Source organism: Pelodiscus sinensis, chromosome 22 (genome assembly GCF_052426305.1).
Source record: "Pelodiscus sinensis isolate ZL-2025 chromosome 22, ASM5242630v1, whole genome shotgun sequence".
Classification (NCBI taxonomy): Eukaryota; Metazoa; Chordata; order Testudines; family Trionychidae; genus Pelodiscus; species Pelodiscus sinensis.
This window is the reverse complement of record NC_143073.1, coordinates 2,406,070-2,426,469: the sequence shown is the minus strand read 5'-3', so window position 1 is coordinate 2,426,469 and position 20,400 is coordinate 2,406,070. Positions and strand designations below refer to the sequence as shown.

Here is a 20,400-nt window from a genome sequence, read left to right as displayed (position 1 = left end):
AGTGTTGGTGGGTGCACGTTGCTCTGGCCCGTGGCCTGGGGCGCGCTGAGTGGGATCCACAGGGCCCCGGTCCGGCTGGAGGGGCAAAGCAGAGACCCCGGGGTAGTGGGATCCACAGGGCCCCGGTCCGGCTGGGGGGCAAAGCAGAGACCCCGGGGTAGTGGGATCCACAGGGCCCCGGTCCGGCTGGGGGGCAAAGCAGAGACCCCGGGGTAGTGGGATCCACAGGGCCCCGGTCCGGCTGGAGGGGCAAAGCAGAGACCCCCGGGGTAGTGGGATCCACAGGGCCCCGGTCCGGCTGGAGGGGCAAAGCAGAAACCCCGGGGTAGTGGGGTCCCAGGCCTGGGGCCCCGCAGGGCTGCTGGCAGGCAGAGCGTGTGAGCGACGGGCGTTTGCTTTGATTGCAGAAGACGATGCCCGAGTGCAGCTCGACAGGGCTTCATCGAGGCAAGTGACCTGCATGCAGGTCCCAGAAGGAGGAGTACAAGAGGTGAGCCGGGGCCCTGCACTTACCCCTGCCAGGCCCCTTGGCCCCTGGGCCCTTCCCCCCCAGCAGCGCTCGGATCAGCAGCTTCCCTCGTGCCCCTGTCAGCCCCGTGCTAGGGCAGCCGGTTACAGCAGCATTCCCACAGCCATGCCCAGGGTAGGTCCCTTAGCTGGCCCTGTCTCCTGGGCGCTGTGCCCATCGCAGCCTGAACCCGCTTGCCCAGGCGCCTGGGTCCGGCTTTCACCCCCCCCCCCCATGAGCTGGCTGGTCGCTAAGGCGGCCGCAGGTCAAGCCCTCGGTTGGGTGCCCCAGTGCGGGTGGGGGGCCGGGATGCAGACTGGTCTCCTGCCCTAGTTTCGTGTCACTGCTCCTAGGCGGACAGGGCCTCCCCAGCGCCCAGCTCTCCCCTTTCGCTGACGGGCTCCGCAGCCCTCGGGCCTCCCACCGCAGCCAGGCTGTGACCCACCCCCACCCGCTGCACCTGGCCCGGGAACGTGCCTGACTTCCCTGCCCAGCGTGCTGCTCCTAAGGGGGGGGGCGTTTCCCCTCCTCTTCCTCCCCCCCACCCTCCCCGGGACGGTGCCTGGGCCGAGCCCTGAGTTGGGGTGCTGGGCTAGTTGAGGGGACTGGGCCGGGCTGAGCTGGGGCTCCAGCGCTGGGGCTGTCGTGGTCTCGCAGGCCAGGCCCCTCCCCAGTGCCGCAGCAGGCTAGCTGGACTCCTCCCGCCTGCCCCACCCTGCAGTCCAGTGGGGGGGGTGTCACGCCTGCTCGAAAGAGGTTGCACTCGCGTGACAGGGTTTATTTTTTTAAAAGGCTTTTACAAAACCGACTGGAAGCGGACGCATCATTAAACCCTTTCCCCGCTCGGCTCGGCTCTCAGGGCAAGGGGTGGCCGGGGCACCAGGCGGGTCTGAGGGCTGGGCCGGTGGAGGGGGCGTGCTGGGGGGGTTGGAGGATCAGCCCCATCTCCAAAGGGTGGGCTGGGGGTGCTCGGCCCCTGGGGCGCAGACACTGGCCTCGCCGCGCTCTCCCCCTTCTGTGGGCGCGTCTGCCCGTCGGCGGGATGCAGGGGTTGAGGCGGGAGGTACCCTGCGGGGGGCAGCAGTCTGGTCTCTCGTGGCAGCGGCTACAGGCACTTGAGGAGGAGGACGTGGCAGGTGGCTCTGTGCGGGCAGTCGCACAGCCGGCCGATGCGGGCGCCCTTCCGCACCGCGCACACGGCGCCCACGGAGCACTGCGGGGACAAGGGAGGCAGAGCTGTCACCCTGGGCCCGTGTCTCCTGGGCCCCATGGTCCGGTGGTGGCAGCCGGGCCCTGCAGCCCCTCGGGTGGGTGAGACGCACCTCACGTGGCCGGGCTGTATCCCTGCCTCCCCCCGCCGCTCTGGTTACCCGCCCAAGGCAATGGCCAGGGTCGTGCTGCAGCTGCGCCTCCCCCGGCCCTGGACTGGCTCCGAAGTGCTCCTGCCAGGACTGGGCGCGCGCCCACCACCCGGAGTGCTAGAACAGCTCTTGGCCCGGAGCCCTGCTGCTCACTAGCCAGCCCTCGCTGCAGAGCACATCAGAACGGCCGGACTGGCTCAGACCAAAGGTCCTTCCAGCCCAGTATCCTGTCTGCCGACAGTGGCCAGCACCAGGTGCCCCAGAGGGGGTGGACCAAAGACAATGATCAAGCGATTTGTCTCCTGCCATCCCTCTCCAGCCTGACAAACAGGCCAAGCACCCGCCAGCTGAGCGCCCGGGACTTGTGCCTGGCCCAGGGACGGCACGTAAAGCACCCGGCGGGGAAATGGGAGGGGGGTGGGGGTAGTTACCCACACGGGTCCCTCAGCCTGGTGCTTCTCAAGCTGACCTGCCGCAAACCTTTCCACGCCCCCCCCCCCCCACACCACACCCCTGATGGCAAAATGGGGGCAGGAGTGGCTGAGGGTGGAGGGTCTGGGGGGGCGGTTGGATGTAGGAGTGAGGTGGGGGGGCTCTGCAGGGAGGGAGGGGAAGGAGATTGGGTGTGGGGTCTGCAGGAAGGGAAGTAGGGAGGATGCAGGAGGGGGCGCAGGGACTCGGGGAGGGAGGATTCAGGAGGGCGGGAGGGGAGGGAGGATTCAGGAGCGGGCTGGGGGCACAGGGTCGAGGGAGGGTGCAGGAGCGGGCTGGGGGCGCAGGGTCTTGGGGGAGGGGAGGGAGGAAGGGGCAGGAGCGGGCTGGGGGGGTCTCTGCAGGAGGGGAGGGAGGGTGCAGGAGCGGGCTGGGGGCACAGGGTCTTGGGGGAGGGGAGGGAGGAAGGTGCAGGAGCGGGCTGTGGGGGTCTGCAGGAGGGGTGTGTGAGGGGGATGGAGGTCTAGGATCTGGGCATGAGGGGGAGGGGGGTGCTTACCTTGCGCCATACCTCCTGCTGCTCCCATTGGCCGTGATTCCAGCCAATGGGAGCAGTGGGAAAAGCCTCCAGGTTAGAGGGGGAGCAGGGACCACCCCACAAGGCCCAGCCCCCACCCCCTGCAGTGGGATGCTGGCGGGGGGAGGGGGAACAGCCTGGAGCACCAGCCCGGGCTCCCCACTCGGGGGGCTGTGCCGAGCCCGCAGCCCCCCGCTTGGCGAGAGCCGCGGCTTTGCCCCAGCCTGGCCGGTACCTGGGGGACTTGGTTGTGTTTCTTCTCCCAGGTGGCAATGGCCTTGCTCTGCAGTTTCTCCAGCACGTCCTGCAGCTCCTCCAGCTGGGTGCAGCAGGGGACAAGAAGGCAGGTGAGCCCCAAGCCCTGCCGGCATGTGACAGCCGGGTACCCTGCCCCCTCCCTGCACGGGGCATTGCCCGGAGCTCTGGCAGGGCTCCTGGCTTCACCCTCGCAGGAAACTGCCCAGCCCCGCCCTCCGCAAGGCCTGGCCAGCACCCGCCGCTTCCAAAAGGGCAGGACCCCGCAATGACGGGGAGACGCCACCCCCGATGGGCGTTTGCCCGGGGCTGCAGACAGCGCCCAGGCGTGTCTGTGTGGCCGGGCGAATGCCGTGGCCGCAGGAGGGGGCACCGTAGGGCCCATGCACGCCACGCGGCGGGGGGGACTCACCAGCTGTTTCTCGTGCGCCTGGGAGGAGTGTTTCAGGGGCAAGCCCTGGGGTGGTCGGGCGCCCCCCGCTGCCGGCGGGTGGGCCAGGAGCGCCAGGCAGAGCAGGAGCAGGGCGGACGGGCGCATGGTGGGAGCTGGCCGGCGTCGGGGCAGGTCGGGCGCCGTCACCAATGTGCCTCTCCGAGCGCGGAGAGAGACTGGAGTGGCAGCGGCGCGCCCAGCCCACGCACGGGGAGGGGGCTGCGGTTTGATAGGCTGGGGGCAGCGCGCCAGGGCACCGAGACCTCCTCTCCGGGCGGCGGGGGTGGGGGGATGTCAGAACAGGCTGCGGCTGAGCAGTCGCAGGGGCCAGCTGGAGCCAGGGGCCTGCGGGGCGTTAATATTTATGGGAGTGTGTGTGGTGGAGAAGAGGGGATTTAATTGTAACAAATCCCTCATCTTGCAGCTCCCCGGGGCTCCTGGCAGCATCAGGCAGCGAAATCTGTCACCGTCTGCTCCCCCGGCCAGCCCAGCCCTCCAGCTCAGCTAATCCCCGTGTCTGGATATCTGCCCCCTTGCTCCGTCTGGGCCCGCCTGCATTCAGCTCCCGAGTCCCGCGTCTGTCGGGGGCCTGGCCCCACGCCACTGGCTCTCCTGCTGCACCGTGTCCCTCTCCAGCCGGGGGATTGTTCCGCCGAGAGGCAGCGTCTGGCTGCTGGGGCTCCGGGAGTGGGGTTCCCTTCCTGTTTGCCGTGGGGCTGGAGCCAGGGTGGGGACAAGGGACCCTTCCCCACCTGGTTCAGAGACAATCTGGGCCCAGCCAAGCCGAGCCTTGCTAGGTGGGCACCTGCCTGGCCGCTGGCCCTGGCAGGATGGTCCGGGGCAGGGCAAATGGGGGCAGGTTACAAGTTCCTGCTGCAGACCGAGGGGTGCCCAATGCACCCCAAGGCCAAGGTTATGGGCTGACCCTCCTTTCTCTAGTGGCTGCTGTGGGCAGTGCGGGGCTGGAGTAGGCACTGGGCTCTGGCCACAGCCCTGCTGGGTGAGGGCCAGTCCCTGCCCCGCTCTAGCTGGGAAGCATCAGGGCAGAGCCTGGGTATGAGCCCGGCTAGAGGTGGCCAGGGCCTTTGGCAGCAGCCGAGCCGGGCTGGGCTCAGCCCCCGGCCAGGCCTCCTGGCTGTAGTGAGACCAAGGCTGAACACAAAAGCCCAGGCAGCACCGGCCTGGTTAGAAGCCTGAGGCCTGGCTAAGGGACGGAAGGCAAAGCTCAGCTGGGAGTGCGAGGCAGGGCCCTGGGCAGGGCAGGGCTGGGAGAGCAGAACGCAGACTGGGAACAGGCTGGGGTGTGACGGACCGGGTCTGGGCACCGCTCAGGGCGAATTGCTCGAATTCGGGGCTCCTCACAGCCCCAGACTGGAGACCTTCCCAAACAGGCCACACACCAGACACACACCGAGCACTCCAGCTGCCTGCCTGGCCAGCCAGAAGCCTCACGAGCAAAACCCCTCCGACACCCCAGCAATATCCGTGCCCCAGATGGCCCCGGGCCTCATACACAGCCGAGGGGTTTTAAAACCCAATCCCACCTACCCCGAACAGGTTCTGTCCGGTCCCACGAAACCAGCCACAGATCCCGGGTCAATTTACCCTCCGGATCTTACCCACAAATCACGCTGAGCCGATCCTTTAGCATCTAACCTCTAAGAAAGAAAGTGAGGCTGTTCAAGTATCATACGTTACATGCATCGAATCTCCCAGTTCTCCATGCAGGCTCTAGCAGAGATGTTAGAACTGCTGGCTTAAAAGTCTTTGGTGCACATCTTATGCCAGGATGGATCCACGGTTCTTTCCGGCTCCTCGATCCCTGCACTGCTGCCTCTGGGATGAAGGGCTGAGCTGAGCACCAAGATGGAGTCGGCCACATGGCATCTTTATACCCCCTCTTGGCTTCCTCCAAGCTGGAGGGAGTCACGTGGCCAGTGGCCAGGTGTGTCTTTTGGCCAGAGGTCCATTGTTCCCTGGAGCTTTGCTCGTTAGCATGTCCATGAGCAAACATTCCCAGCCCATTGCTCTGCCTCAGACAGAGAATCCTTCAGCATCCGCACAGAGTCCAAGTTTATAACTTCACACCCAGACATTAGACAGGAGTACGAAGAGCAGATACAGAACCCGTAGACAATCAGCTTTCGTTTGACACCTCACACGGCCCCCTTTGTATCAACTTTTGGGGCAAACACCCCCCCATGGGCGCAGCAGTGACCTGGCTGCTCCCCTTAAAATCCAGTAACGTGACACGGGGGTAGAAGAGTCGGTGGTGCCAGGCATACGTGGAAAGCAGCTGGTACCGCCAGCTCGTTGGAAAAGACCTGGGTCCCCCTTCCCCCCGATCCCAACCCACGGCCAGGGCAGGGTCTAGCGGACAGCCTGATGGGCAGGGATGGTCTAATCAACCCAGGGTGCCCGGTGGCATCTACGAAGCGCCAGGAGGGGCAGCCGGACCCTCAGCAGCGAGGTGACTTGTTTGCGCCTGGGGTCTCGGGGGGCAGCGGTTTCCCACCAGTTGTGCTGAGGCCATTGGTGCGAGTCACATGTGCACAGTCCGGCAGAGTCTGACAGCTGGGACCGCACGTTGCTTCACGCTAACCCTGGCCGGGCACCTTGGCTCCGTCTCTGCTTCGTGGTCTTTGGGGGCCCCCTCGGGGTCTGCGGTGGTCACGGGGCCCGCAGCATGCGCACAGCCACCAGCAGCCTTCTGGTCCTCACCCTCAGCGGAGCCAGAGACCCAGCCGGCCAGCGTGGAGGTAAATCCACCCCACAGTGGCCCTTAACGTCAGGCTCTGCCTCAGCCAGGGAGGGGCCCGGGGCTGGGTCAACAGTGTGGTGTGTGTGAGATCAGTGAGTATGAGATTAGTGAGAGTGTGATCTGTGTGTGTGTGTGTGTGTGAGATCAGTGAGTATGAGATTAGTGAGTGTGTGATCTGTGTGTGTGTGTGTGTGTGTGTGAGATCAGTGAGTATGAGATTAGTGAGTGTGTGATCTGTGTGTGTGTGTGTGTGTGTGTGTGAGATCAGTGAGTATGAGATTAGTGAGTGTGATCTGTGTGTGTGTGTGTGCAAGCAATCTGTGTGAGATTGGTCAGTGTATGTGAGATCAGTGAGTGTGTGTGTGCAATCAGGGTATGTGTGTGCAATCCTTATGAGGTCTGTGTGTGTGAGAGATCAGTGAGTGTGTGTGATCCATGAATGTGTGAGATCAGTGAGTGTGTGAGATCTGAGTGTGTGTGCGTGTGAGAGATCAGTGTGTATGATCTGTGAATGTGTGAGATCCATGAGTGTGAGATCAGTAAGTGTGTGAGAGAGATCAGTGTGTGTGATCTGTGAGTGTGTGTGAGATCCGTGTGTAAGATTAGTAAGTGTGTGTGAGAGAGATTAGTGTGTGTGAGATCCGTGTGTGTGAGATCAGTAAGTGTGTGTGATCTGTGAGTGTGTGTGAGATCAGTGAGTGTGTGCGCACGGCGGGTCTGGGGCCTGCTGTCTGTCTGCCCTGCGCTGTGCCGAACGGCCGTTGCTGGAGGGCGTTAGGTCTCCTATGTGAAAGGGGCTGCTGGTGCAACCCCCCCCCTCCACCGTGAGCGGAGGTGGAAGGACCAAGGCCCCACCGTGGAGAACAGCTGAGGCCGCCCCCTCTTCCGTGCAGGGCTGAGGCCCGGAGCGCCCTGGGCAGCCGCCACTCGCCCACGCGGCTGGAAATCTCCTTCCCGGAGTGCCGCCCGCGCTGGGCTCGGGGTGGGGGGGCCGTGAGCCGTGTGGGAATGAGCCAGGCGCGGTGGCCTGGGTTGGCACGGGCAGGGCGGCAGGGGTGCCCACGGGGGGCAGGAGCTTGGCCCGGTTGGCCCCGAGATACGGCCCTAGCCAGGAGTCGCCCGCTGCAGGCTGAGCGCACGCAGGCGGGGGGCAGAGCCCCAACATTGGCACCGTTAGCTCAAGGGCCAGAGCCTGGCCAGGGCATCCGCCGAGCAGCTCCGTGCCGCGTTGCCTCCCCCTCCAGCAGCACCAGGAGGCGGCCCAGGGCCGCGCCCGGCAGCGCTGCACAGACGGGGGCCGTACTGCCACAGCAGCTAGGGACGGGCCGCGGCGCCGCGGGAGTGTGTCCGCTCTGCTGTAACCCTGGGGGTGCCTCGGTTTCCCTGGGCACTGCAGTGCCCAGCTGGGGATGGGAATGGGGGGGCTGCCCCATCTTAGCACACCACCACGGCAGGCTGGCCTGTACCCTGAGGGGGCGGGGCTGCCTCCAGGCTGGGGGAGGAGTTGCTGGGGGGTGAGCGCTCGGCCGGCAGCGGGTACGGGGGGGGCCCTGGCTCTGGGCCCCCCGCTCCCCAAGATGGGTTGTACCGGCTGCTGTAACAAGTCTGAGCTGCACTGGGCCCCCATGAACCGATAAACCTGCTCTTCTACCTGCCGCCCGAGTCATGTCTGGCTGCGGAGGTGGGGGGGGGGGGGGTGAGCACAGGGACTTCCCCACACCCTGTGATGGGGGTTCATGGGGGGGGCAAGCCTTTGGGGGCCTGTGCTGCAGGGCGTGGGGGAGGGGTGTGCCCCCCTGGGACGAGAATCCCTGGCAGCCTGGGGCGGTTTCTCCTTCCAGCCCCGGTTGGAGCCTCGCGTCGCCTCCTGGCCCAAGCCGTTGTGCCTGTTGCTGTCGCAGCGGCCGTGGCCCACCCCAGAGGTAGCCGCTTGCAGTGCCAAGCGAAGCAAAACCCATGTGTCTGCAGCGCCCGCTCGGTGCTCTGAGAGCCTCGCTCACCGTCCCCGGGCCGCCTTTCCCAGCCAGCCCCGAGCGGGGAATGAGTCAGGGTCTTTTATTAGCTACGGACGTGCTACATCCCTCCCCGTGCAGGGGCCGCTGCACATGCCTGGCACGGGCTGGCGCGTGGACGAGACGAGTTCTGCCATTAGCACCGCCCGCCAAGCCAACCCAGGCCCCTGCAGCCGTGTTCTGGCTGCACCTGGTGCAGCCGCAGCTTTAAAGCTTTTGTCTAAATATAAACATTTCTGGCCCCTGGGGCTCCCATGAAACTGCCCCCCCTGGGGGGGGGGGCTGTGGCCCTCACTCAGCAGAGACTGGGGCACGTGATGACTCTGGAGCCTAATGGTGGCCAATCCGCCAGCGCTGTCTAGGAGAGCCAGCGGGAATTGTGGGCGGAGCTTGGCAGCAGCTAGTTATTTCCTTCTGGTCAGAAGCCTCCTCTACAGAGCCTGGCTACAGCTGTTACCCCGGGGGGCAGCTGGCAGGGCTGTTCAGGCCTGGGGTCACCCTCCTTGCAGGCTTCCCCCCTCCCCCTTCCCCAAGGGCAGCTGAGAGGGGTACAACAGGGGTTCCAGGGATGCTGCCTCCGACCCCAGCCAGCCCTGGGAAAGTCTCTCTCTGGCCGGCCAGGCCTCTGATGCTCCCTCACATCTCGTCAGCATGGCCCAGCTTAGCAGCGTCCCCACTGGCCCCGGGTCCCTTCCCGCGGGGCAGGCCCATGGGAGGCGCCTGCTGCTGCGGGTGGGCCCGAGCGGATGCGTTTGCGCCTTTCTTCTGGCTGCCGGTGCCCAGAGGAGCTGGGCCCCCGTCTGCCCCTTCCGCTCTGTTCTCCCCCGCAGCCTGGGGGCCCGGCTGCTCCCCCGGGACGGGCCCGGGCTCTGTGGCCTGCAGGTCCTGGGATCCGGGGGCTTCGGCCTCTTCGGAGAACTCCCCCCGGGTCAGGATGTTCCTGGAGATCACTGGGGTGGGGGAGGAGGGCAGGGTTAGCGTCTGGTGGGGTGCCCAGTGCTGGCAGGGTGGGGGGAGCCCAGAGCTTGGAGGGGGGGTCCCGGGGCAGGGGTGCAGGGTGTCGGGGTGCCCAGTGCCCGGCCCTGACAGGACACAGATGCTGTGTGTGGCCAGGTCTCTGGGCAGAGCCGGGCCAGGCAGCGTCAGGCAGGTGCTGGATCCGCCGGGGGGGGCTGGTAGCTGCAGGGCTGCTGGAGGTGCCAGCTCGGGGGGGGGAGCATGGGGAAGCTCAGCCTGCCCCAGCGTGCGGCTGTTACCTCCGGTGGGCGTGTAGCCTGGGCTGACCCGCGCTCCCCTGCGCAGGGGGCTGTAACTGGGGAAGAGGAGCAGCGCCAGGGAGACGAGCAGGATCTGCAGAGGAAGGGAGACGGGTCAGAGCCCAGCCCCCGGGGGTGGGGGGGGGGGCAGCCACGCAGCTGGGCGTGGTTGGGCGTCCGAGCATCGGCACCACCCTGCCGATGGTGTGGACAGGAGCACGGCACGGTCTGGTCACGATGGACGTGGTGCGTGTGCGCAGTGGGGGGCGCTAGACGTGGTGCTTGTGGGAAGTGGGGGGCGCTAGACGTGTGTGTGCACGGCGGGGGCGCTAGACGTGTGTGTGCGCGGCGGGGGCGCTAGACGTGTGTGTGCGCGGCGGAGGGTGCTAGACGTGGTGCGTGTGCGCGGCGGGGGTTGCTAGACGTGGTGTGTGTGCACGGCGGGGGTGCTAGACGTGGTGCGTGGGGGCGCTAGACGTGGTGTGTGTGCACGGCGGGGGCACTAGACGTGGTGCGTGGGGGTGCTAGACGTGGTGCGTGTGCACGGCGGGGGCACTAGACGTGGTGCGTGGGGGCGCTAGACGTGGTGCGTGTGCACAGCGGGGGCGCTAGACGTGGTGCGTGGGGGCGCTAGACGTGGTGCGTGTGCACGGCGGGGGCGCTAGACGTGGTGCGTGGGGGCGCTAGATGTGGTGCCTATGCGTGGGGGCGCTAAACGTGGTGCGTGTGTGTGGTGGGGGGTGCAGTAACTCAGGGTCCCCATGCAGGGGCTGTAGCAGAGAAGGTGCCTGTGCACGAGGGGGGCCCGGCAAGGGGACGTGGCCAGCCCGGCAAGGGGGCGTGGCCAGCCGCGGGTCTGGCTGGGCGCTGCGCGTGTGCAGCCCGGAGCAGGGCCGTGCACGGGGCCTCGTGCGCCTGGGAGCTCTGCCCGTACCAGGACGCAGGTGCTGGTCTGCGCGGCTTTGCTGGACGTGGGTTTGATCAGCTCCCGCAGCTTCTGCAGCTGGCCCAGCAGGGACCTGTGGGGAGCAGGCAGCGGTTGAGGGACCCACAGCGGCCCCAGCCGCCCTCCGGTGCCCCTGCAAGGTCCAGTGGGCTCGGTGCAGCTCGGCCGATGCCCCTGCCCGCCGGTGGGTGCAGAGCTCTCTGCCCGGCCCGGGAGGGACCCAGCGGTTCTGACACTCACACGTTGTGTTTCTCCAGCTCCTGCACCTTCTGCTGCAGCTCCTGGTTCTGGGCTGCACACGCGGCCACCCTGCCGAGGGACAAAGCAGGGCGGGTTCAGGTCCGTGCCAACTGCCACGCAGACCTGTGGGTGGCAGGGCCTCCGTGGCACAGGATCTGCCGGCGGGGTAGGCTCGGCAGCGGGGATGCTCCGCGTGGCTGGCTCTGAGCAGGGCAGGCAGGGCCCGGGGCGACGGGGTGCACGTGCATGAGCCTATGGTGCAACACTACTGGATTGTGGGAGGAGCGCACTTGGCCCTGGTGCAGCCACTGCTCCGTGCTTGCACCAGCCTGGTGCAAAGTGGGCACGGGAGGGGCCGATGACTTGCTGAGTCCGTCAGGGCTACTCGTGGGCACGGCTCCGTTCTGAGCCTGGGGTCTGTGTCAGCCTCCGAGGGACCCCAGAGCAGCCAGCCTGGCTGGGGGTCTGGTCAGCCCGGCCCGGACCAGCCAGTCGGCCATGGAGCTGGGAGGCACCAGCACTGAAGGGACTTTCCTGCCCCCCTCTGTCTGGAACAGGGTCCCGGCGCCTGCCAGCTGAGGCCTGAGTCAGACCTGGCCCTGAGACAAAGTCCATTGGGGGAGGTGCTTTCCCACTAAGGATGTGAAATATCAAGTAATTGTCTAGTCGAGTAGTCGATGGAATTTCCATCTACTCGACTAGTCGATAGGCCCTTCCGCATTCCTCCTCTGAAATGCACCAGAGCCCCCGCTGGGCCCCCACTGGGTCGCTGGCACATTTCGAAGGATGCGAAACGCCGCAGGCGGCCCGGGGCCCATGGGAAGTCCCCCACTCCGGGCTGCACACCAGGTGCCAGGTGTGAAAGGCACAAGAGTCCCCCGCTGACTCTGGGCTCCATGCTATGCTGCCGCTTTGAAATGCCACATGGGGCCCAGGGTCGCTCCCCAGCTGCTCCCGGGCTCCGTGCGGCGTTTCCCAGAACCCGGGATCAGCTGGGGACTCCCTCGCTGACCCCGGGCTCCATGCAAACGCCAGGGCGGCGTTTCAAAGGGACAGCGCGGCTGACAGAGGCAGCAAGGAGCGGGGCAGTCGACTCGTCCTTCACACCCTGAGGGGCTCGCTGCGGCTGGTTGGTGCCTGCCAGGGAAGGACGCGGGCTGGGGCTGCAGCAGCCCTGGCTCTGAGCAATTGGCCCCAAAGCGCCTCGTGCGTCCCAAGCGGTGCCCCGGCTCTCACCGGCTCTCCAGCCCGTCCACGTACTCCTTCTTGCGCCGCCGGCTGTCCTGGGCCGACTGCTTGTTCCGGATCTTCCTCCGCACCTTCTTCAGGAGCCGTTCCTCCGCCTGGGGGGCAGACGCAGCCTGAACCGGCCGCGCAGCCTTCTCCCCCCCCCTTGTGTGTTCTTGTGTCTTGTCCCCTCTGACCCCCCCCGCAGGTTACACTCCGGGCCTGTGGCTCTGGGCTCCCAGGCTGGGCCCTGCCTGCCCTGGCCCCGGATCCAGAAAACCCGCTGGCTTTGCACCGGAGTCAGGACCAGCTGCCCTGCAAACTCGCACCCGCTTGGGCCTGTGCACATGGCTCCGCTCACGTCGCTCATGCACGCTCCTTGCACGCTCGGGTGCACGCTCAAGCCAGGCTGGCTCCCCCCCACTGGCGCCCGCTGGCTGCAGTACCTTGGTGAGGGGCAGGTTACTGGGCAGGGCGACACCCTCTTGTGACAGCAGCCGCTGCTCCTCCTCCGTCAGGAACAGAGCCGGGAACTGCTGCTGCTGGAGAGAACCACCGGCTGCAGGCCACGGGGGCCCCTTCCGCCAGCCCCCCTTTCTGCCAGCCCCCCACTTCCGCCAGCCCCCCACTTCTGCAAGTCCCCCCTTTCTGCCAACCCAACCTTCCACCAGCCCCCCACTTCTGCCAGCCCTCCTTTCTGCCAGCCCCCCACTTCCACCAGCCTCCCTTCCATCAGCCCCCCTTTCTGCCAGCCCCCCACTTCCACCAGCCCCCCACTTCTCCCAGCCTCCCTTCCATCAGCCCCCCACTTCTGCAAGTCCCCCCTTTCTGCCAACCCAACCTTCCACCAGCCCCCCACTTCTGCCAGCCCCCCTTTCTTCCAGCCCCCCACTTCCGCCAGCCTCCCTTCCATCAGCCCCCCCTTTCTGCCAACCGCCCCTTCCACCAGCCTCCCTTCCATCAGCCCCCCTTTCTGCCAGCCCCCCACTTCCACCAGCCTCCCTTCCATAAGCCCCCCACTTCTGCAAGTCCCCCCTTTCTGCCAACCCAACCTTCCACCAGCCCCCCACTTCTCCCAGCCCCCCTTTCTGCCAACCCCCCCTTCCACCAGCCCCCCACTTCTGCCAGTCCCCCTTTCTGCCAACCCCCCTTCCACCAGCCCCCCACTTCTGCCAGCCCCCCACTTCCCTCCAGGCTGGGCAGGGCTGCGGCTCCCTGGGGGCAGCTGCGGAGTGTTTCCCTGCAGTGGGGCCTGGGGCGCCCCGCCCTGCCCTGCCCCCCGCTGGCCAGCCAGTCTGCGTGTGGGGGGGGGGTGGATCCTGAGCCACACTTACCGCGGGCACCGCTGCCTGCACGTCCCCCGGGCCCAGCACCGCGCCCGGCCGGGCCAGCGTCTCGTTCACCATGCGGGTGTCAGGGATCAGGGGTGGGGGCAGCCAGGCACCTGGCACAGACAGAGCCGAGGGCTCAGGAGCAGGGGCAGTGGGGGCCTGTCCATAGGCGCAAACCGGGCAGTCGCCTGGGCCCCAAATTAAACGGCCATTGAGGGGGCTGGAGCCGAGGCGCCGAACGCGCGTTTCACCCAGGGCGCTAGTTGCCGGCAGCTCATCTAGGGCCGCTCCTGAGCAGGGGCAAGGTGGTCAGAGAGCTGGGGGGGTACAGAGTGGGGCGGGGCTGAGAGCTGTGGGGTGCAGGGCAGGCAGAGAGCTGGGGAGGTTACGGGGCGGGGGGCCGAAAGCTATGGGGGCAGGCAGAGAGCTGGGGGGGTTACGGGGCGGGGGGCCGAGAGCTATGGGGGCAGGCAGAGAGCTGGGGGGGTTACGGGGCGGGGGGGCCGAGAGCTATGGGGGCAGGGCAGAGAGCTGGGGGGGTTACGGGGCGGGGGGGCCGAGAGCTATGGGGGCAGGCAGAGAGCTGGGGGGGTTACGGGGCGGGGGGGCCGAGAGCTATGGGGGCAGGCAGAGAGCTGGGGGGTTACGGGGCGGGGGGGGCCGAGAGCTATGGGGGCAGGGCAGAGAGCTGGGGGGGGGGCTTACGGGGCGGGGGGGCCGAGAGCTATGGGGGCAGGCAGGCAGAGAGCTGGGGGGGTTACGGGGCGGGGGGGCCGAGAGCTATGGGGGCAGGCAGAGAGCTGGGGGCGTTACGGGGCGGGGGGGCCGAGAGCTATGGGGGCAGGGCAGAGAGCTGGGGGGGTTACGGGGGGGAGGGGGGGCCGAGAGCTATGGGGGCAGGGCAGAGAGCTGGGGGGGTTACGGGGCGGGGGGGGCCGAGAGCTATGGGGGCAGGGCAGAGAGCTGGGGGGTTATGGGGCGGGGGGGCCGAGAGCTATGGGGGCAGGGCAGAGAGCTGGGGGGGTTACGGGGCGGGGGGCCGAGAGCTATGGGGGCAGGGCAGAGAGCTGGGGGCGTTACGGGGCGGGGGGGCCGAGAGCTATGGGGGCAGGGCAGAGAGCTGGGGGGGTTACGGGGCGGGGGGGCGCCGAGAGCTATGGGGGCAGGGCAGAGAGCTGGGGGGGTTACGGGGCGGGGGGCCGAGAGCTATGGGGGCAGGACAGAGAGCTGGGGGGGTTACGGGGCGGGGGGGCCGAGAGCTATGGGGGCAGGGCAGAGAGCTGGGGGGTTACGGGGTGGGGGGCCGAGAGCTATGGGGGCAGGGCAGAGAGCTGGGGGCGTTACGGGGCGGGGGGCCGAGAGCTATGGGGGCAGGGCAGAGAGCTGGGGGGGTTACGGGGCGGGGGGCCGAGAGCTATGGGGGCAGGGCAGAGAGCTGGGGGGGTTACGGGGCGGGGGGGCCGAGAGCTATGGGGGCAGGGCAGAGAGCTGGGGGCGTTACGGGGCGGGGGGGCCGAGAGCTATGGGGGCAGGGCAGAGAGCTGGGGGGGTTACGGGGCGGGGGGCGGGGAGCGGGGTGGCAGCTGCCAGCGTGTCCCAGGGCTGTTTGCTGGGAGCGTTGCCCGCCGGGCGCAGGGTGCTCGCCCCCGGAAGCCAGGCTGGGGAAGGTGCCCGGAGCCCCGCTCACCCACGGGGATGGCCGCGCCGGCGGGGAGGGCGCTCAGGGGCGGGGGGCTGTGGGCGCCGGGCCCCTCGGAGATGCCGCTGTCGCTGCCCGCGCTGTACACGGCGTTGGGGTCCACGCTGGCGCCCAGCAGCTCCTCGGCTTCGCTGTCGTCCAGACCCTGCAGCGACGCGGGACGTTGCCGGGAGCCGCCGGCCCGAGAGCAGCCCAGGCGGGGCCGGGGGGACACCCAGGAGCCGGCAGCTCGGGCCATGGGCCCCGCAATGGGCCTGGCAAAGTTCCCCCTAATCTGCCCGGCTGCCCATTAAGCCCCGGGCAGGGGCTCCAGGCTGGCACTGCTGTGGGCAAGAGGGGAGCCGCTCCCCGACCCCCAGAGGAACCCCAGCCCTCTGCCCCCCCTGATGCCCCCTCAGCCCTGAGCAGCCTCCTGCGCCCCGAAATCCACATCCCCTGCCCAGAGCCCGTACCCCTCCTGCACCCCAAACTCACATCCCCAGCCCAGAGCCCGACCCCTCCTGCACCCCAAACTCACATCCCCCGCCCAGAGCCCTACCCCTCCTGCACCCCAAACTCACATCCCCCGCCCAGAGCCCTACCCCTCCTGCACCCCAAACTCACATCCCCCGCCCAGAGCCCTACCCCTCCTGCACCCCAAACTCACATCCCCAGCCCAGAGCCCGACCCCTCCTGCACCCCAAACTCACATCCCCCGCCCAGAGCCCTACCCCTCCTGCACCCCAAACTCACATCCCCAGCCCAGAGCCCTACCCCTCCTGCACCCCGAACCCACATCCCCAGCCCAGAGCCCTACCCCTCCTGCACCCCAAACTCACATCCCCCGCCCAGAGCCCGACCCCTCCTGCACCCCGAACCCACATCCCCCGCCCAGAGCCCTACCCCTCCTGCACCCCGAACTCACATCCCCAGCCCAGAGCCCTACCCCTCCTGCACCCCAAACTCACATCCCCAGCCCAGAGCCCGACCCCTCCTGCACCCCAAACTCACATCCCCCGCCCAGAGCCCTACCCCTCCTGCACCCCAAACTCACATCCCCCGCCCAGAGCCCGTACCCCTCCTGCACCCCAAACTCACATCCCCAGCCCAGAGCCCTACCCCTCCTGCACCCCAAACTCACATCCCCCGCCCAGAGCCCTACCCCTCCTGCACCCCAAACTCACATCCCCCGCCCAGAGCCCGACCCCTCCTGCACCCCGAACCCACATCCCCCGCCCAGAGCCCGTACCCCTCATGCACCCCAAACTCACATCCCCAGCCCAGAGCCCTACCCCTCCTGCACCCCAAACTCACATCCCCAGCCCAGAGCCCTACCCCTCCTGCACCCCAAACTCACATCCCCCGCCCAGAGCCCTACCCCTCCTGCACCCCAAACTCACATCCCCCGCCCAGAGCCCTACCCCTCCTGCACCCCAAACTCACATCCCCAGCCCAGAGCCCTACCCCTCCTGCACCCCAAACTCACATCCCCCGCCCAGAGCCCTACCCCTCCTGCACCCCAAACTCACATCCCCCGCCCAGAGCCCTACCCCTCCTGCACCCCAAACTCACATCCCCAGCCCAGAGCCCGACCCCTCCTGCACCCCAAACTCACATCCCCCGCCCAGAGCCCTACCCCTCCTGCACCCCAAACTCACATCCCCAGCCCAGAGCCCTACCCCTCCTGCACCCCGAACCCACATCCCCAGCCCAGAGCCCTACCCCTCCTGCACCCCAAACTCACATCCCCCGCCCAGAGCCCGACCCCTCCTGCACCCCGAACCCACATCCCCCGCCCAGAGCCCGTACCCCTCATGCACCCCAAACTCACATCCCCCGCCCAGAGCCCTACCCCTCCTGCACCCCAAACTCACATCCCCAGCCCAGAGCCCTACCCCTCCTGCACCCCAAACTCACATCCCCAGCCCAGAGCCCTACCCCTCCTGCACCCCAAACTCACATCCCCAGCCCAGAGCCCTACCCCTCCTGCACCCCAAACTCACATCCCCCGCCCAGAGCCCTACCCCTCCTGCACCCCAAACCCACATCCCCCGCCCAGAGCCCTACCCCTCCTGCACCCCAAACTCACATCCCCTGCCCAGAGCCCTACCCCTCCTGTACCCCAAACTCACATCCCCCGCCCAGAGCCCTACCCCTCCTGCACCCCAAACTCACATCCCCTGCCCAGAGCCCTACCCCTCCTGCACCCCAAACTCACATCCCCTGCCCAGAGCCCTACCCCTCCTGTACCCCAAACTCACATCCCCTGCCCAGAGCCCTACCCCTCCTGTACCCCAAACCCACATCCCCACCCCAGAGCCCATACCCCTCCTGCACCCCGAACCCACATCCCACGCCCAGAGCCCGTACCCCTCCTGCACCCCAAACCCACATCCCCAGCCCAGAACCTGTACCCTTCCTGCACCCGACTCCCATCCCAGAGTCCAAACCCCTCTTGCATTCCAAACCCCTCAGCCCCAGCCCCACCCTAGATCCTGCATCCCCCGCTGGAGCCCTCACACCTCTGAACCCCAACCCTCTGCCCCAGGCCTGAGCCCCGTCCCACACTCCGAGCCCCTTGGCCCCACCCCGCCACATGAATGTTGTCATGTGCACCAATATGAAGGTGATGTGTTGTGTCGCACGTCCCCTCCGTGTCGCACGTCCCCTTCACATTGGTGCACGTAACAAAATTCATTCCGCACAGAGGCAGGAGATAGTCGAGGGAGCCCTGGGCTGGGGTGGCAGAAATTGCTGCTCGCCCGTAGGCAGCGATGCCAGGGCAGGGCCCCTTCCCCAGCCCGAGATCCCACCGCAGCCCCCATGGGCCCCTGGCCTGTGCACTGCAGCTGCCTGGGGGGGGACAGCTGCTGGCTCCCACCCCTAGGAGGCTGGCTGGAGAGGGGAGCGGAGAGCCGGGCCTTGCGCCTGCACGAAGGCAGCAGCAGGGCCCTGCGTGGCGAGGGGGCTGGGCAGGGGCGGTTCCCGCAGGGGGCTGCTGCTGCACAGAGGGGCCCGTGGGGCTCGCTCTGCCCCCCAACCTGCCCGACTCACGCTGCTCGCCCACATCTCGGGGCCCGGCTCGGAGCCCCCAGCCTGCTCCAGCAGGCCCAAGGGGGGGCTGCCAGGGAACAGCTCCTGCTGCACGAAGAGAAGAGCCTGGAGCGTGGGGCTGCCCGGCTCGGCCATCTGCGACAGACGGACAGACAGACAGACAGCCCGTCAGGCAGCCTCGGTGCCACCTGCCCCGCCCCCGCCGCTCCGCCCCCACCCCTGCTGAAGCTGGCGGGGGGAGTCCCTGCGCCCGGGCCTGCGGGGGTCCCTGGGGGCCCTGTGATGCCCAGGCGGGGTCCCAGCGATGGGGACCAGCTCCCGCCCAGGGCCGAAACCGACCAGTCCTGCTGGTGCGGCATGGGCAGGCCCAGCCCCCGCGGCGGGCTGAGAAGATGCCAGGGCTGGCTGGAGGCTTGGTCCTTGCTGTCCCGGGGCTCAGCCCTGCCAGGGACCGGCCCAGCCACCGGCCTGGACTGCTGCCTGAAAGCCGCAGCGGTGCCCCTGAGGCAGCTCTGGGAGCAAGGCCAGGCCCGGGCAGGGCAGGGCAGAGCCAGGCCTTGCTGCTCCCAGCACCCTGCGAGCACCCCTGGGTGCCCGGTCACGCGCCTGCCACGCAGCCCGGCTAGGGAACCGCTGGCTTTGCAGCTGAGCGCCCCCAGCCTGCGCCGGCTGGGGAAACTGGTCCCTCTGCTCCTGCCGCACCGCTGGCTCCTGAGCTGCGAGGGCCCCAGGCCCCGTGTGCGCGACGAGTGTCCCGCACCCCCTACCTCAGCCCAGCTCCAGGCAGCTCCAGCACCCTCCTGGCACCCAGCCTTTCTGCAGACCAGGATCTCCGGCATCCTGGGCAGCCCCAGCCAAGGCCCACCCCTGGGCTTAAAAGGGCCAAGGCAGCGTGTGGAGCCGGCGATGGACGGGCCTTGCCTGAAAGTCCCCGGGGCTAGAGGCCCTGGTGCAGCACCCCAACTGCCCAGGGCAGGCCTGGAGGGGCTGGGGAGGACAGGGGGAGCCCAGCAAGGGGACAGGGACTGTGGTGGGGATCGGCTGGGGGTCGTGCTCTCTGGTGGCCTCTGGGGAACCTCAGTGCGCAGCTGCCCCTTTGTGGCCCACTGTCCCCGGGGCTGCTCGGTCGCGCTGCCCCCCGGCGGGGGCGGCAGAGTCCGGGGCCAGGCCTGGTGCTTCCCCCCTCCCCCTGCCCGCCCCCAGGATGAGCAGCACTGACCCCGCCCACTCACACAAGCGCTCAGTCCTTGACACGAGGATCTTTATGTCTATGGGTGGTGCACGTCCACGCATGCCTCAGCGCATGCATGCATTTATTCCGCACATGGCTGGAAAAGTTTAGCGGAAACACTGGTCTTTGTAGCTTGTGTAAGGCCCCTCCCCCCAGCCCCGGACATGCAGCTGATGTCAGGGGAGTCCATGAAGTGGCTTCAGCCGGCGCTGGGGCAGCCCCGGGGGCAGTTGCATTTCAATGGAGGGGGGGCTCAGGCTTCGCTCTAGTCTGAGCACTGATGTCCAGCCACAGCCCCGTCCGGCTCCCCAAGGGCCACTGGGCTGTGGGGCCCTGGCTCCGAGGGCCCTGGTGTGGTGGGTTAGAGTGGGGACTGAGCACCCCACAACTGCGGGGTGGGGGCGGGGGCGGGCAGGAGAGCTGCTGTGTGTGTATGAGGTGGGACAGACAGCCCAGCGGGGGCTAGACAGACTGGGTTAGACAAAGGATGGGCATGTAGGGGGGTGGATGGACAGACGGGTGGGGGGGATGGATAGTTAGCTAGATGTGGGGTGTGCAGGGGCTGGATAGACAGACAGACGGGGGTGGGGGCTGGAAGGACAGACAGGGTGGGGGCCGGCAGGACAGGCAGACGGGGGTGGGGGCCGGCAGGACAGACAGACAAAGTGTGGGGGTTGGCGGGACAAACAGACGGGGTGGGGGCTGGAAGGACAGACAGGGTGGGGGCCAGCAGGACAGACAGACGGGGTGGGGGCTGGAAGGACAGACAGGGTGGGGGCCGGCAGGACAGACAGACGGGGGTGGGGGCCGGCAGGACAGACAGGGTGGGAGCCGGCAGGACAGACAGACGGGGGTGGGGGCCGGCAGGACAGACAGGGTGGGGGCCGGCAGGACAGACAGACGGGGTGGGGGCTGGAAGGACAGACAGGGTGGGGGCCGGCAGGACAGACAGACGGGGGTGGGGGCCGGCAGGACAGACAGGGTGGGAGCCGGCAGGACAGACAGACGGGGGTGGGGGCCGGCAGGACAGACAGGGTGGGGGCCGGCAGGACAGACAGACGGGGGTGGGGGCTGGAAGGACAGACAGGGTGGGGGCCG

General features: G+C 67.9%; 2 protein-coding genes across 3 annotated transcripts; both read right to left on the bottom strand.

Annotated features, from left to right (window-relative positions):
• Window positions 1–1,265: 1,265 nt before the first annotated feature.
• Window positions 1,266–3,762, bottom strand: LOC142819484 (cocaine- and amphetamine-regulated transcript protein-like). The gene is made up of 3 exons (XM_075907062.2): window positions 3,546–3,762; window positions 3,114–3,197; window positions 1,266–1,721 (listed from the first exon to the last, which is right to left on the bottom strand). The coding sequence occupies exons 1-3, from the start codon at window positions 3,669–3,671 to the stop codon at window positions 1,614–1,616; spliced, it is 318 nt and encodes a 105-aa protein (XP_075763177.1). The 5' UTR covers window positions 3,672–3,762; the 3' UTR covers window positions 1,266–1,613.
• Window positions 3,763–8,517: 4,755 nt separating this feature from the next.
• CREB3L4 (cAMP responsive element binding protein 3 like 4) lies at window positions 8,518–18,943 on the bottom strand. 2 transcript variants are annotated; one of them, XM_089772428.1, is made up of 10 exons: window positions 18,839–18,943; window positions 18,072–18,206; window positions 15,027–15,183; window positions 13,343–13,452; window positions 12,455–12,550; window positions 12,018–12,124; window positions 10,782–10,850; window positions 10,530–10,614; window positions 9,596–9,689; window positions 8,518–9,289 (listed from the first exon to the last, which is right to left on the bottom strand). In XM_089772428.1, the coding sequence occupies exons 1-10, from the start codon at window positions 18,908–18,910 to the stop codon at window positions 8,976–8,978; spliced, it is 1,239 nt and encodes a 412-aa protein (XP_089628554.1). In that variant the 5' UTR covers window positions 18,911–18,943; the 3' UTR covers window positions 8,518–8,975. The 2 variants fall into 2 exon arrangements, with proteins under 2 accessions (XP_089628554.1, XP_075763176.2); XM_075907061.2 differs by having other exon boundaries at window positions 12,455–12,547.
• Window positions 18,944–20,400: the final 1,457 nt, after the last annotated feature.